Source organism: Sminthopsis crassicaudata, chromosome 5 (assembly GCF_048593235.1).
Source record: "Sminthopsis crassicaudata isolate SCR6 chromosome 5, ASM4859323v1, whole genome shotgun sequence".
In the NCBI taxonomy this organism is placed as follows: Eukaryota; Metazoa; Chordata; class Mammalia; order Dasyuromorphia; family Dasyuridae; genus Sminthopsis; species Sminthopsis crassicaudata.
The window spans coordinates 121254360-121272172 of NC_133621.1; the positions used below are offsets into that span (position 1 = coordinate 121254360).

General features: G+C 33.3%; 1 protein-coding gene across 1 annotated transcript in view; it reads left to right on the plus strand.

Annotated features, from left to right (window-relative positions):
- Positions 1-17813, plus strand: part of SLC13A1 (solute carrier family 13 member 1) — an 81362-nt gene that overhangs the window by 46621 nt on the left and 16928 nt on the right. Inside the window, exons 7-9 of the mRNA XM_074268114.1 lie at positions 4666-4814; positions 13306-13425; positions 17299-17397. Of these exons, the coding sequence (XP_074124215.1) occupies positions 4666-4814; positions 13306-13425; positions 17299-17397 (368 nt within the window). The remainder of the gene's footprint in view (positions 1-4665; positions 4815-13305; positions 13426-17298; positions 17398-17813) is intronic.

Here is a 17813-nt window from a genome sequence, read left to right on the forward strand (position 1 = left end):
AAAAATTTCAAGCAACCAAACACAAAAGAAAAAGTCTAATTAAATGACAGTTTCAATGTGGTAAAGGAGTAGTGAAGAATGGATTGGAATTGGAGAGTACCTGTAGTAGAATCTTAAATTTCCTGTTTATTATCTGAATAAAGATGGGTCAGTTTTTGCATTTGTAAATTAAGTGATAGTGACCTCAGAAGTCCTTTTCTTTTACTACTAAAAATTAATAATTATAGCTAACATTTTTATAGAATTTTAAGATTTACAAAGCAATTTACAAATTTTTATCTCATTTCATCCTTATAATCCTGGAAAGGAGGTATTATTTATTATGCCCATTTGACAGATGAGAAAACTGAGGCTGAGAGGTTAAGGGATTTGTCTGTGCTAGGAAGTATCTGCTACAGATTTGAACTTTGCTCTTCTTGATTGCAAGTCCAATTCTCTATCTACTGTGTTCCTGGTTATTTTTCAACTTTTTCCATTATAAAACTTAATTCTTTTAAATAAAATCCTTTGTATATATAAAATGCTAAATCCTTCTTGCTTTGTTCTGAATATGTGCTATTTTTAAATGTAAAGCGGTAAGAAGTATGTTTTTTACCCTTAGATGCCTCTAATTATTGTTCTTCAAATGTTTTAGTCACATCTGACTTTTTTGTGACCTTATTTGAGGTTTTCTTGGCAAAGATACTAGAATGGTTTGCCATTTCCTTCTCTAGCTCCTTTTACAAATGAAAAACAAACAAAACAAAACAAACAAAAAACAAACAAACAAACAAACAAAACCGAAATAAACAAGGTTAGGTTACTTGTCCAGAGTCACATAGCTAGTAAGGCAAAATAACTGAAGTCAACAGGTTACTCTTCCAGATTTCAAATCTGGCCTTAGATAAACACTTATTAGCATTGTGTTCCTGGGCAAGTCTTTTAACCCTCTTTGGTTTTTTTCCCCCATTTATAAAATGAGTTGGAGAAGAAATGGCAAACTACTCCAGTATCTTTGCCAAGAAAATCCCAAACAAGGTCACAAAGAGTGAGACGATTAAAAAATGATTCAACTCATAGTACCTTTCACATAGTAGATACTTAAATAAATATTTATTGGATTGGATTGCTGGAACTAAAGCAAAACCTTCTGCTAAAATTTTTAGAGTAAATAGAAAAGAGCTTTAAAAATCATCAAAACCAACTCTATCATTATAGGAAAAATTCAAGACTCAGAAGCTAATTGATATGTTTAAGGTCACATAGCTAGTTCAAGAGAAATCCAGGTTCAGAATCTAGGTTTCTTGAATTCTGGCCAATTGTTTTATTCATTATAGTATATTGACTCATATTTCCTAGATCTTCAAAGAACATATCAACAAAACTCAAAAAGGGAATTTATATCATTGAAAAGGCAAATAATGAGACAAATTCTGTTATCTCATACCACTGTGCAGTCTCAGTGACTGGAGAAAAATGGGAAAGAAGGCCAATTTGTGGGGCAGCTAGATAGTGCAGTGGATAAAGCACCAGCCTTGAAATCAGGAGGACCTGAGTTCAAATCTGGTCTCAGACATTTAGCACTTCCTAGTGGTATGACCCTGGGCAAGTCACTTAACCCCAATTGCCTCTTTTAAAAAAAAGGCTAATTTGTTCAAGTGGTACTCAGTTCCTATTTGACCAATATCCTCTGAGTTCTAGTTGGCTGCCCTGCCACCATCTTGCTTTTGCAATGCCTAGGCATTTCTATACACTTAGAAAGGGCAGGCAAAGTGACCTTTTAATATAGAAGATCAAAACATAAATCATAAACTCTTTTTGTTTTTATTCCAAAATTTCCAATTGAATTTTTTTGTCAATTTATTCATTTAATTCCATTTTAAATTTCTTAAACAACTACTAAAGTACTATGTATTATGAGAGATATGATGTTTAAAATATGCTTTTTGCCCTTATGGAATTATTATCATATTATGGAAAATAATACCTGTATAAATAATTATACTACAATGTAATACATAAAAAGTTTGCAGAAAGTCCTGAGGTCTTACAGGATATAGTAATAGGTAATTTATTTATTCAGGGACTTCTTGCACATCTACTCTTAGGCATTATGTTTTGTACTTGGGTTATGAAAAGAAAAAATAAGTTCCTGCCCTCCAGAAACTTATATTCTATTGGGAATATTAAAAAAAAACACAAACACATATAAATTAAATTAATCTTTTGGCAGAGCCATTATCAGCAGAATATGTGTGTATGGAGGCAGCTAGAAATACTTTTATATAGGAGGTATGGCAAGCTTTGACGGAAATTAGGTAATTTAAGAGGCAAAGTAAGTGCATTCTAGGCTTTCTTGGCCTAGGGAACAACCTCTGCATAGTTTCCAAGATGGGATATGGAATGTCATATGTGAGAAGAAAACTTGCTTTCTTTTGGATAACTGGAACAGAATCCATGAAGTAAATTAATGCTTCATTGTGAAGGAGAGGTTAGGAAATAGGATAGAACCGGTAAAGAGCTTTAACTGATAAAAGGAAGAGTTTGTGTTTGATTCTAAAAATTAGAATATATTAGAACTTCTTAAATAGGGGAATGATACCGACAATCTTATGCTTCAAAGAACAACATCCCTTTGGCAGCTATGTGAAAGATGGATTAGAGGAGGAAGAAATTTGAGGCAGGGAAACTCACAATAATTATCTAAGTGGGAGGTAATGACTTGAACTACCAGAGAAGCAGCTGTTCAAGTGGAGAGAGGAATAGATGTCAAAAATATTGTGGGGGTAAAAGCAATAGTATTAGGCAACTAAATGGATGTGGGAGATCGAGGGAGAAGGAAAAATCAGAGTTATTCTAGGTCACAATTGGGGTGACTGGAGGGATGATGCTTATCTTTGACAGAAACAGGAAATTTAGAAGAGTGTGAATGTGTGTGTATAAGTGAAAAATAATATATTATGTTTGAGAGATGTTTAGTTTGAAATGGCTAGTTGGATGCCTAGTTAGAAAGTACCAATATTACTTCCTAATTTCCTAATTATTATTAACATTAATTATTAATAGGCAGTTGATGATGGGGAACTGGAGTCAACTGAGTTGATTATGTAAATTTGGGTGTCATCTTCAAAGAGATGGAGTCTATTAGATTACTTTTCTGTTTTCCAGCTGAAGGCAAAGGGATGAAAAAGAGGATATAGCTAAAGAGAGTACTCTTAAATATTCAAAAGAGTTTGTTATCTGGACAATTTTGGGCTTCTCTCAATAGATACCTTTGTCCATCTTGTGCAACTCTTATGCATGTCTTTCCAGTTGTCCAGCACAAAGCATCCTGAGGATCCTTTTGCTTTCTTTTTATATTGTAAGAGGACCAATGGAGCATTCTGGTCATTGATCTATCATCCCTCACTCTCATCACGTGACCAATCTATTTTCTCTTTCTATTATACAATACCTTGGTGATGACCTTTACTTCTTTTTTTCTTAGGAGTTCTTTGTTGGTTGTATGTTGGAATTTGCATTCTTCACATTTCCACCACCTTCTTTGCTCATTTTTAGTTTGGTTAGGGGCTGTGGTATTCTGGGTCTCATTCCTATACAGTAACATTGATAAAATTTTAGAATTGAAAAGATGGACCTTTATTGTTATTGAAAACTTGAGGTTAATAAAAGTACTTTTCAGTTCCCTGAAAGCAATACAGCCTTCTCTTCTCCTTTTTAATTCTGGATTTAATTCAATCAGTATTTCCATCCCAGATATGCATGCTATTGACAAATTCTATAGGGTATTTGTGCAGGCATATATTTATATGTTGGTAATGGTAATTCTTCATCCATTTGATCTTTCCTGTGTGGATGCACAGGTCAAACTTTTCAGTGATTATACAACTTTTTCCAGTTGTTCTGTAATGTCCTGGGATTTGACACAATAAGTACAGCATCATCTGCTAGTTGGATGGGTTGGAATCTGTGCTAATGGCAGAAATTCTCAGATTTGGAAATTTCCCATGGTGACATAATAACAGATCCTTTTCATATTCATACTCAGAGAAGTCATGAATATTTTAATGTATAAATATAGATATATCCATATCAATTTCTTATTTCACAGTTCTATCATAAAATGATGTTTTAATTATTACAGGCTGAATATTTTCCTTATACTCATTAGAGATGATTTTGAATTTTGTTTTAGTAAAAAATTCTAAACATTTTTCACTGTAATATATTTTTTTCAGGGAAAACTTGTATTGAATATGGAAACTAAAAGTTATCTCCAAGTAGGGGATGAATTGCAAAAGAAATTAATTTGATTTTAGGAAAGATGCTGCCTCTGGGCCAGTCTTCCAATTAAGTAGGAATTAAGAGGTTAAAGTAGTTGAGTGTTATCTCTCCCTGCCAACATGAACATCTTCATATCCATCATGACTTTTGGCAGGATCTATCTTAATAAAATGTTCCTTCTTTGTCACTGTAGTTAAAGACTAGAATTCTAGGTTGGAGGTTTTATATTCATGTGACAAATTAGATGGTTACAAACAATGTTATTAGCACTGATATAGTGATATTGATGGGAATATAAATGAAAGAAGAATTTGCATTTCTGTCACGTGGTACGATTTACAAAGCACATCCTCCACATAAAGGCTTCTCTCACAAAAATGTTTTGTTCTTATTCTTGGACAGAACTCAGAAGTTGGAAGATATCGGACACGGAAGGACCACATGATGTGCAAACTTATGTGTTTGTCCATCACTTACTCTTCTACCATTGGAGGGCTGACCACTATCACAGGCACGTCCACCAACTTGATCTTTGCTGAGCATTTCAATTCGTAAGTAGAGTATGAGTTTATGAATCTACATATAGAAAGTCCCTGACTTATAAAAAACCCACTAATGACTTGTAAATAAAAATGTTTATCTTTAAATTCTAAATCTAAATTGATTACCCTTCCAAATTCAGAAATGGGAAGTGATTTGTCTGGGACCTTATTTTATGTAAAGAGTTACCAAGATACATTACAATTTTAAAATTGGTTAGATATACTTGAAGTAACATTATTATTATTCTACTTCAGGATTATTATTCTTACTATTATTATTAGACTGAGACTTTGTTACCTTGGTCAGTGGCAATGTATAGTAAATCTGGGAAGGGTATGATCAAAATTCCCCAGGGATATCTATTGGATTATATGAAAATCAAAGGTCTAAACCAGATTAAGATTAGAGCTGAATGTCCAGATCAGTGATTCAGAAGTCTAATGAAAACTGCTGAATTCAAAAGAATATATGGCAAACTGTAAGTAGAATGCAAATAGTTTTAAACAAGATTTCCAATTACTTCCAAGCTGGCTATTTGCTCAAACTAGAATTAGGCAGATAATTGATACAAATCCAAGTGTCACTAAGTTGGAAGAAGTTCAAGTGTATATTTAATCAAAATTCTAGCAGTAATGTCAGGATACAGTTTTGGGAAAATAGGAATTCAAGTACAGGAAATTCAACTTTTGGGGGGAATTGGAAAAAATCAGGGACTCAGCAACTGATAAACTTAACAACAACATGCAGTTACTGAATGAAAAACTCAGAGGAGAAATTAAATACAACACAATGTCCAAGCAATTTACATTAAAGTGTTGATTCAACTTCATGTTCAATATGGATAAAGACTAGACCTGTGATTTCATTGGTTTTGCATATAAAACTCCCAGGTAAGGAAACATCCTTTACCAATGAAGGTTGCCACCTCTTCTGTAACTTAAAAACTTAGAGAACTACTTAATGCATGGAGAAGTTAAGAGACTTGTTTAAGGTAAAAAAGCAAGTATGTGTCAGAGCTGATTCTTAATTCCCTATGGTCTTCCCATACACTACTAAACTGCATTTATGTATTCAATTCAATTCAACAAACATTTCTTGATCATTACTTAATGTTGTGAAAGATACTATATGCAAATACAAAGATGAAGGCAAAGTACTATGCCCTCAAGGAATTTGTACTCAGGAGGGAAACTGCATGGAAAGATGCGCTGGATTTTGAGTCAGAAGACTTGAGTTCAAATCCTAGTTCTGCCACTTACTATTCATGTTACCTTTATTTCGTCTCTTAATTTCCTCATCTATAAAAGGAAAGAATGAAAACAAATTGTTCTAAGGTCCCTAACAGCTTTAAAATCTAGGTGGCAAACATACAACTAATCAAGAGAGTACAAAATAATATCTAAAAGTACTTGAGAAGTACAGAAAAGAATTGAGAGAATTCAAAAAAAGGAAGAATCACTTCTGACCTGGGATGAACCAAAAGCTACCTGAATGAAGAGACCTCTGAATTGAGCCTTGAGAGATAGGTAGGCATTGAAATGGCAGAAATGCAAAGTAGAATATTTTAGGAATATGGATAAGCAATTTAAGGAAAGGTGATTAAAGTGGCCTTGGGTAGGTGAAGATAATGTTGACCAAATACAGTAAGATTACCAGCATTTTGTTGACAAAGGAATTGGACTTAGTGAAAAGAACAATTTTGGAGGTGAGAATTCAGTCCCAAAACCTGGGATAGTTACTGTCTGTAATATCTTGGGTCATTTAACCTCCCTGCAATTTGATTTCCCTGATCTATAAAGTGAGGTGTTGGGACTGGATAGCCTCTGAGGTCCATGCTAGGCTACTAGTAAAAGCTTTAAATCATCTAGAGCTAAAGATACTGGATTGGGTTTTCTAAAGAAAAGAACATCCCAGAAATTATCCCAACCATGGAGGTTTGTCAAAAGGCCAAAGATTAATACAAAGATGAGAATATTGGGGGTAGTAATTGAAACCTTTAGAATTCTATAGTGCTTCTTTCTTTGCTATTTTTACTTTTACCACAAAGGATAACTTAAAATAAAAATTTCTCTTGTAACATATAAAAGGCTAAAACCTAAAATGAGGAAAGCCAACTAATTCTAGAAGTAAGAGAAATGGTGTTATTCCACATTAATGCAGAGAGAAATCATGAGAGAGTAGCTTATTTTGGGAGACGTGGGCTGGAATCTTGCCTCAGAGTAGCTTGGGTAACCATTATAGGTCACTTAAATCTCTCAGAGACTCAGTTTCCTCATTTTTAAAATGAAGAAAATATTTACACTATTTATCTAGCAAAGTGCCATGTGAATGTTGAGTTGTTTTTAAGCTCTTTAGTTATATGAATATTTGTCATAACTTTTTAAATCTATCTGTATCACAATATATTATCAATTATCAAAATATTATCAGTCATCAATATATAATTCCATGGCAACAGTTGATCCAAATGTTTTTAGCTTCAAGAAGATAAGTCGTAGGAGCTTCAAACAATGACAAGAAAAGTGAAATTCTTGTTTTGTCTACTGAAGATTGGAACTAGATGGTGATTACCCTTTATTCCAAAGCAGCTGCTGCTATCTCACCATCTTATCCTCTTGACATTGCTTAACATCTTTTTCAGCAATATCAATGCTCATTTTGTGGGTTTTCATTTTGCCTGTCCTATGTCAACAGAGGATCCATGTAGTTTTTCCATGTTCAGATGTAATATCTGCCTCTCTCATCTACATTTAGTAATTTTTAAAAAAAAGACAATTGTTTAAAAAGAATGAAAATGGGAGAGATTAGACAACTCATTCCTGACATATGAACCAGATAGAGGAGTCTGTAACTTCTCTTTGGATACAAAGTGGCTACCAATTTATTCAGATTCCAAATAGTTGGTATGCACTTCACTCATTCAACAAATGCTTCTTGAAAATGGCACATAAATGGTACAGTAGAAAGAATATAGAGCTTGTAGTCAGGAACACATGAGTGAAAATGCTACTTTAGACCCTAGTTCTGTCACCTTAAATTCCCTTAACTACTTTTCTACTAGATATTCTTATCTATAAAATGAGGGGGTTTGACTCAGTGGACTGCAAGGTTCCTTCCATTTAAAAAATCTATGATCCTATGATCTACTAAATCAATTACATTTAAAGTGGAAATCAAGAAATATTAGGCAAGGATGTAATCTAGTCAGGGATTTATATGGGAAGGTCTTCTCCATCCCCCCCCCTTCTTTGTAGATAAACTCTCTGCTTAAATTAATGATTAGCTATCTCACAGAAACCACAATATCCATGGGAACTAGAGAAAGTCTGACAATATCTTATTTAGTTAATCTTTATAGTAGATGAAAATTGCTTTGTGAACAGGTCAAATACAAATGCAAACAATATATTATATAAAGTCTCAAATAGGCTACTTGTTTTGTTATGATAACTTGTTATGATAACCCTGACAATTCACTGGGAGGGAGAGAAAACACATTTTATCGTGAAATTTTTCTTTGATAGATCCAGCCCAGATGGGGGAAAATGATTTTACCTATGGATGAGAAGATCAACCATAGTCATTGGTTTTGTAACTTATCTGTTGATATATAACTAGGAAATCAGTAGAGACAGCTCCATTTCTGTATAACATTAACAGGATTGAACTGAGTTTATTGAAAAAGTCTTATAAGTTCTCTCCATAGGTTCCAGTTTTGGGAAGGCTGAACCAATTAGCAATACTTTTTATTTGTATTGTTTTGGGGAACTTCTGGGAAGCTTAATTTTTTTTTAGAAAGTTATAAAATAGATGAGAATCTGGAAAGATTCTGTTATATATAGAAAGCATAGATCTGATGTTTACTATGTGTGATTGTGGACAAGTTTTCTCATCTATAAAATCAGGATATTGGTGAAGATGGTTTCTAAATTTTCTTGTATAAGACTATTGACATAGTGTAGGAAAGGGTGACAAAGATCTAATGTAGAGAGATTTATCTTTTGGTATTAAGAGAAGGATATTCCCCATATCTGAATCTTATCCTACAGGTTCATTTTGTTATCAGGACTAAACTAATAAAAGAAAAAAGAGGCTATTAGGAAGAAGCATTGCTTACAGCTCTGAATATTCAATATCTCTAAAAAAGACATTTATCAAACAAGGTAATAAGAATAGAAATACCAATGCAGACATAATTTTTTAAAAATTACTTTCCATTGATGATTTTTTTTTTGCCAATTTGTGGACTTTGTGATATCCACAAGTACAAAACACATTGGAGAAAAGTGATTGTATCAACATTTGAATTGTTATTCAGTCATTTCAGTCATGTCCTTTCTTGGCAAAGATACTGGAGTGGTTTGACATTTTCTTCTCCAGGTCATTTTATAGATGAGGAAACAGAGGCAAAGAGGATTAAGTGACTTGTCTAGGGTCACTAGCTGTATGTAAAGGTCTGAGATTGAATTTGAATTCAGGTCTTCCTGTCTTCAGGTCAAACACTCATCCATCGTCCATTGTACTATCCACTTGAAGCTCATAAAACAGTTGGGTATTTATATATTAGCAATTCATTATGTTCTTTATATATTAAATAAGACCATTTTAATTTCATAAAATGAGTTCAAGGAAAACTATTTATGAGGGTCCTTTTTAAAGAATTATCCAAATGAAAATCCACCAAGTACAGGGTAAATTGATAAAATGCGTGTGTAGAGGTCCATATTTAGAGGTCCTAGAGAAATATTCTTGAGGTATCTATGCCTCTCCTATCGATATATATATATATATATATATATATATATATATATATATATATATATATATATACACATATATATATATATATATATATACCTATATCTAAATCTCTATTTGTGTATATATATTTACATATGCATATGCAAATATATATAATATATATGTGTGTATATGTAAATCCTTATTTGTATCATGAATACAAACCTTTGAAACAGCAGAAAAACAAAGCTAGGAAGTCTCTTAATCCCAGAAATAATCAACACACACATTAATCAACAGGATGGTAATTGGTATGGACATGTGCTTATAATGAACCAAAGAGCCAGAATCTGCCATCAAGCTGGAAAATTCCATGATCACATACTTCTTAAGGATCATTTCCTGGGATTTGGTTGGTATTAAAGTCCCTCATCATTTTAATGTCAGCCTGAAAGTTGTGACAGCCAAGCTGTTATTCCAGACTTCCTCTGAAAGAGATTATTGTTTTGGCTTCAAAACAGAAAAAACCCTTTTTAGAAAGCACTGCCCTGGACCATTGGTTCAGTTATATTACAGGTCAAATCATATATATCATGTACACAGTGATATATAGTGGATGTTCTTTCTTACTGTGGAGAAAATGAGCAATATGTTTGTCCCCAGCATCCAGTTTATAATGAGAGCCTATAACTATTCATGAATCTTATTATTTATTTTGGATGAACAGATTATAATTTGTTAATGAAATGAAGTTTGTAGTGTTGAACCTGGGACCCAGAATGAGAACTCATTTCTAAGAACCAGCATTCATTTATTAATATAATCTAGCTAATTCTGCTTTTTTCTATTTCTCAAATCTGGGATGAAAGGAAGAGAGGGGAAAGAATAAAAACCATTTTCAGTTTAGTTTTCCTAGGCTTTTTCTCCTTTTTGATTGGTATCCATGAAGGTCATGCTTCTGATAGATAAGAATAACCTTGTAGTGTAGCTTATAGACTGATATCAAGGTAGGATCTACAAATGTAAGGAAGAAAGGAGGAAAGAAAGAAGGGGAGAGGAAGAATGAGATAAAGGAAGCTGTATTTAGGGATATAAATGCACACAAAAGGAGCATTATTATGCAATTCTGTAAAATGAACAAAATAATAGATTTAGTTTTTATCCTATTCCGGTAAATTCCAATAAATCCTTTGGATTCAAACCAGTTTTTCTTTTCTTTTTTCTCCTCCCCTCAGTTAAAAGTTGGAGTACATTTTTGCTTCTGTACTTTACTATTGAATAGAAGTGACTTTAGTTTCCAAGAGTTTACAGCTAAATATAAGGTCTGAGAGATCTATCCAAGAATTTAACTAGGGACTTGGCAAATTATATGTCTGTTAATCAAGGACTGATACATAGATTTATATGCTATCACCAGCTTCAGATATAGAGTTATGATACATAAGATAACCAATTTCAAAATCAAGAAACCCTGGAGATTCAAATCCATCTTCTGTCAAATACTGACTGTGTGACCTTGGACATGTGTCTTCTTTTTATGCTCTGAGTGACCTGATCAACCAAAGTTGTCTTTGGATGTGGGAGTTTTCTTACTGAGAGTTCCTTATACCAGTAGAAGCACAGCTCTACTTTTAAATAGAAAACAAAAAGTTGCACCAATATAATAATGTAGTAAATATTTTTACTACAGTAATGTTTGAAGATTGTTTATTACATAGAGGAAGGGTCAAAATCACAAATAATTGACATTTCCAAGCAGATGCAAACACACACATACACACACACACACACACATAAATTATTTATTTTTAAACATTCTTCTCTTTTTAAATTTTGAGTTCCAAATTTCTCCCTCCTACTGCTTTCCTACCCACTGAGAAGGCAAGCAATATGATATCAATTATACATGTAAAATCATGCAAAATATATTTCATATTAACCATACTTTTAAAAAAAAACAAGAAAAGTAATGTAAGAAAATGATTCTTCAGTTCACATTCAGAGTTCTGTCTCTGCAGGTAGAGAGCAATTTTTTCATCACGAGTCCTTTGGAATTGTCTTGGATCATAGTATTGATCAGAGCAGTCAAGTGTTTCTCACAGTTGATCATCCTTACAAATTGCTGCTACTGTGCACAATAATATCCCAGTTTTCGTTTCACTCATATAGGTCTGATCATGTTTTTCTGAAACCACTCCCCTCATCATTTCTCACAGTATAATATACTCTATCATAATCATGTGTCACAGCTTATTTAGTCATTCCCCAATTGATGAGTATCCTTTTCTTTTGATTTCTTTGTGACACAGATCTAGGACTGATATCACTGGGAAAAATTTTTTATAATCTTTTGAGTTTAGTGTCAAATTGCTCTCCAGAATGGTGGGATCAGTTTACTATTCCACCAACCGTTCATTAATGTAGAAATATTTAGTAGAAAAATTAGTTTCTAATTCTTTATCTTTAGCTTTTAAGGTCTTTGTATCATGTAGAGACCAGCCCATAAGAGATGAAAGGATGTTGAATATGAATAAGATCTTGGACTCTTAGATGTTCCCGCATATAATTATACTGAATGACTTCAAATTTACAGTAAACATAAAAAAAGGATGATTATCCAATACTTATCTTTCTAGCTCTAAATAACAGAGCAGTAACAGGAAATTGTATTCATTGTTATGGGCCCTTCCTTTGAGACAATGTCTCTGAGGTTACTGGGGAACTCAAATTTTAGATACATGCATGGGTATACTTGGATATGTGTGAATATGCATGTGAGTACTCACATGGGTACCTGTATAGGTGAGTGTTTGCATATGCACATGACTATTTGCATATATGCATATGTGTGTATATGTTTATTCACATATTCAAGTATAGTCTCTGACCTTTACTACCCATGTAATCTTGGGCAAGTCACATCACTGTGCCTCAGTTTCCTCATCTGCAAAGTGAGCTGGAGAAGGAAATGGCAAAGTCACTCCAATATGTTTTATAAGACAACCCCAAATGGGATCACAAAGAGTCAGACATGATTGAAACATGTCTGAATAAATACATATGCATACATATAGAGGTATATGTATGGTTATTGTGATAGATAGTATGTACATATGCATGTAAAATGTGTGTGTATATATATGTAATATATGTTTATTGGTATCTGTGTATATCTGTACATATATACATATGTTTTCGTGAATCTATATATACAACATAGATGTATCTATCTATCTACCTATACTGGTATGTATATACAATATCTATGTTCCCCTCCCCATTCATTTTGCAGAGAAATAAAAGAGCAATGCAAGTTGCTGCTATGGACAAGTGAGGATAAAGGAGGAGGATAGGAACAGAACTACTCAGGATCCATTTGTAACTAAAATTGAATTAGATGCTTGTTGTTTCATGAGAATATCATGAGAATATCTGATATGAATAAGTTCTCAATCTCCTCTCCTCTGCTTTATTTCCTTCACTTACTCATCTTCAGTTCTAAGCACATACAGTGACAGCTGTTCTCATAGTATTAGGTACAGACACAAAAGTCAAATCCTATAAAGCCCAGATTTTACTGGGGCACAACAATAATTTTGTAGCTGGTTGTTCTCAGTGATAGTCCAAGAGACCAGAGGCCCTCCCCTGTCAACAGAGGAGAAAATGGTAGGCCAGATGTCTACTTAATCCTTGAAGTTTCATATTTGTTTGTCTTTTGCTGTTAATTTTGCTTATGACTTTTTTTTTTTTTTTTAATAGGCGCTATCCAGACTGTCGCTGCATCAATTTTGGATCTTGGTTTTTGCTTTCCTTTCCTGCTGCAATTATTATTCTATTCTTGTCCTGGATTTGGCTTCAGTGGCTATTCCTTGGTTTTAAGTAAGTTAATGTTTGCTATTCATGGAATAACTAAAAAGTGAATTAATCACCCGCAAAGCATGTACACATGTACATATGCACAGGAATGTTGCTTTAATACTATTAATTATAGTGTGCATTTTGGTCTAAGTTTAGTTCATCTCAGACCTTATCTTATGGAATCTTTTTTATTAAAATAGCCAAATATCCTCTTTATATGCTGTCTTTATAAAGCAGTCTTACAGTATTTCCATTTATTATAGTGAAGTTCTAGTATACATATACTTAGTCTTGACATTATAAAACTAGACCTGCTGTTAATTCTATTTTTTATATGAGAATTTAATTTATCAGATATCATATTTTACATTTTTGGAAAAGTAAGTTGGAAATATTCTGTGCTGGGTCAGCCTCCCACTTGGCATTTCATTTCAATAGAAAAAGAAATGGGTATATATTACTTATAGATAAGATAAGATGGTTAATTATGATCAGGATCACAGCATGCTATGGTTTTAAAGGGATCTCAGAGACTATTTGGCCTAACCTATTTTTAAGCAAGAATCCCCTTAACAACTTGTTTAACAGGTAGTTATCTAGTCTTTGCTTGAAGATTTCCTCACTTCCATTGAGGGAGGAGCTCACTACTTCCCAAGATAGACCATTCTATATCAATAAAGAACTATCTTATGCTATAATTTCTGGGAAAACAATTTTTTAAAGGAATCTAACATCAATGAGTTCAGCACAGGAAAAACTTCAAGCTGTCTTAGATAGATCAAAGGATTTTCCTGTTTAATATATCAAGAGGAATGGTTTTTCAGAAAAACCTAAGATATAAACATAATTTTTCACAAAAGAAAAAAAATTAAGTACCCACACTTACTTATCCAAATCCAAAAGGGAATGTTATAAATTATTTTTAAGGGGATTAACATAAAATTCATTTTGAGAAATTATTTCAAAGCTCCTTAATAAAACATTTAATATCCTTAACAAGTAAAGTAGGAACTAGATTATAGAGGCAGCAACATTTTTGCTAACAGGCTTGGTATGTTGTGTTCACAAAGGCCTTGGCACAAGGTAGCCCCTTGCCCAGATTTTCATAGCCTGCCTGCCTGCTGACATTGCTCTTTCCCTCCTCCCTTTCCTGGGTTCTTTCCGGAGCTGCCAGTTTCTATCAGAAGGTGGGGGATAATGCTAGAAAAATTAAAAATGTATTTGTCCAGATTGTGTACACAGTGTGTGGCAACCTCCCCCAAGGAAGCCAATGTGTGGAGTGTCACTGAGATCAGCAGGTGAGCAGCAGCAGGGAAAGGACATCTGCATACTAAATGGCTCTATTGGAAATCTGATTCTTTGGTGAGCCTAAATAATTTCATATTAAGTGCTACAAGAGGGAGAGGGGACAAGGAGTGAATATGTCTTACTTAAGAACCACAGTAGTTTCCTCTATTCTTTAAGGCAACTGACAACTTTACAAATTTTAAATGCAATTAGTGTTATTTAAAAACAATGTAGGGCAAGGAGGAGAAATTAAGAGCTAAAGGGCAAATGTATTGAAATGTGTTCACTGTGATGAAGTAAAAAAAAAAAGTCCCATGAAGTACATAAATTAGTTAAAGCCCATAAATCATGATCAGTGACATATTTAAACAGTTCCCCTCACTGTCTGCTATTGGTTAGGTGCTGCACAGTTTCATTCTTAAGCTAATTTTTCAGTGTCCTTTTCAGCCCACCAGGGTACACACCTCCAGAGGGGAAAGATCGAAAAACAGAAATGATAAGCTGGCTCTTTTGGCAGGATACCATACATTCTGATTAGTGGGCTGGCTGTTAACACAGTTAACTCACCCATTATAAATGACCCAAACATATTTGGGAAGGGAGTCCCATTCATCAGTGCCACTGAAGTTTTTTAAATGGAGAGGTTGATGTATTGTCATTCGCTTCATCAGTTCCTTTGTGAAGGCATTAACCTTCGTTTTCAGGAGAGCCAATCTGGTTTTTGACTTAACTCTGTATAGTCTCAGAATCAAGCAGCATATTCCAGCTAGTATTTGGATAACTATTCATAGGAAGGATGCTTGTTGTTTTTCAGCTGTATTTTTACTACAAAGCTATGGATATCAAAGGGACATTTATCATTAAGTTGTCCTTTCAAAATGGTCTATGAATTATTTTTTAGTGACATTAGCATTTCTTATATGACAATGTATAAGTTTTTGTTACTAACTTAATGACACTATTTTAATATATTTGTGATTTGATAGACATGGGTACTCCATGAAATGATAAAAATCACTAGTTGTTTATCATTAAGTTGTCCTTTCAAAATAATCTATGGATTGTTTTCTAGGGATATTAGCATTTTTCACATGACAATGTATAAATTTTTGATGTCACTCTTAATATATTTGTGGTTTGATAGACATCGGTACTCCATGAAATGATAAAAATCATAGTCATTCATATCTTTTCATCTTGATCAGCCTTTTTCTAATTCCTCCCCTACATCTTCTACAAGAAGGTTCATCCAGAGGCCTTCCTCTAGGTCTCTCAGTATTGTGTAGATGCCAATAGAATATAGGGTTATCAGTTGATTATCTCTGTTATGCCATGTGACAGACCCATCTTCCTGATGACATGCTATGTATTTCTAGCATTATTTACAATAATAAGCATTCAACATTTAAATGGTTTATCAAATTCAATTCCATTGTTAGTTTTGTCCACTGATGGTAGTTTTTTTGTTTGTTTGTTTTTCTAGAGGGGGTAATATGTTAGAAATTAGAAGGGGTATAGAGTAAGTGATCTCTTTATTCTTTGGCCTTCTGATAATTGTTTCATCAACCACCTTGCCCGACAAGATACATTATTATTAGGGACAAAATGGGGTAGGAACTAAGACCAAGAGATACTATATTAAGACCTCAAAGAATGAGGTGTTTTGAAAAGAAGTAAAATATAAAATTTTTTATTTTTATGTAGCAATTTTAAACTTTTTTCAACTAGCAAGTATTTTTATTAGTTCTTTCCACTATACCAACCCAATTCAGTAATATTTTATACCCTGTAAAATAAATGCCTCAATACTAATCTATAATCCAGCAAAATAAATTGCCATATTAGCCATGTCTTAAAATATACGAAAATCTTTCTGTTGGAAGGTGAGTGGTATATTTCATCTACATTATTTTGGACTTGTGCTCTATCATTATGTTCATCATAGTTCTTAAGTTTTTCAATATTGCTTTTCTTCATAATATTGCTATTACTGTGCAAATTGTTCTAGTTATGTTTGTTCTGTACAATTTCATAAAAGTTCCTCCTACTTCACCTCTCCTTGTCCATTTTATCATTGCTTATGGCATAATAATGTTCCATTGAATTCACACACTACAATTTGCTTAGCTATTCCCAAATTGAAAGATTCTCCTTTAGTTTCCCATTTTGGATAAACAAAAAGTATACCAAAAAATCTCTGCCTTTGAGGACTTTGCTGTCATCCTGTAGTGTTAAGACATATGGACACAACAAACAATTAGGGACAAGTAAATCCATAATAAAATGCTGAATTAGAAAACTAGAAAGTATAGAACAAATTGCTCATTGTCCAAAAAAATCATTAAAAAAGAAAATCCTTTATAGTGAAGAGGGAAGATTTCACAAAGGAACTAGAGATGAAACTGGACCTTAAAAATTGAGAAGTAGATAGATGAGTGATGTAAGGGGCAAGGGGAGAACACAAACTTCCCTCTGTCAATAACAGGGGAGTTGAGTCTTATTTTATAAAGCTTACATAGTTGTTTTCAGATAAGGGAAGTATGGGTAAAAGAATGACAAACTCTTGTTTCATTGGTGCTTTAAAATATCATAATTCTTTAATTCCAGTTTAAAAGAAATGTTCAAATGTGGCAAGAACAAAACAGTAAAAGAAGAAGCCTGTGAAAATGTTATTAAAGAAGAGTACCAAAAACTTGGACCAATGAGGTAATTACTTATATAGCAAGAAAGAAAAGAAACTCAGGGCATGTATATATGCATGTGAGGATGTATTTTTTTCTATGTACTTAAGAAGTATATAGAAACCCCCCCCCCTTTAACCAGAGGTTTATAAACTTTTCCAAAACAAATTATATTTCAACATAATTGATTACTTCTTATCCAAAGTATTTTCTTTTACATAACTTAAAAACAATCTGAGGAGTTCACTAGAATACCAAAGAGTTTATGACAGAATAAAACTAAGGTTGAATCCTAGGATGGAAGAATGGCCTTGGAATCATGGATATTTTCGGAAATGACAACCTTTCAGTGATTTTCTAAAACTATGTTAGCAAAGCAGTTCTCCAACTTTTTTGTCTCAAGAAATCTTTATATTCCTTTAAGTTATTGAGGACCCACCC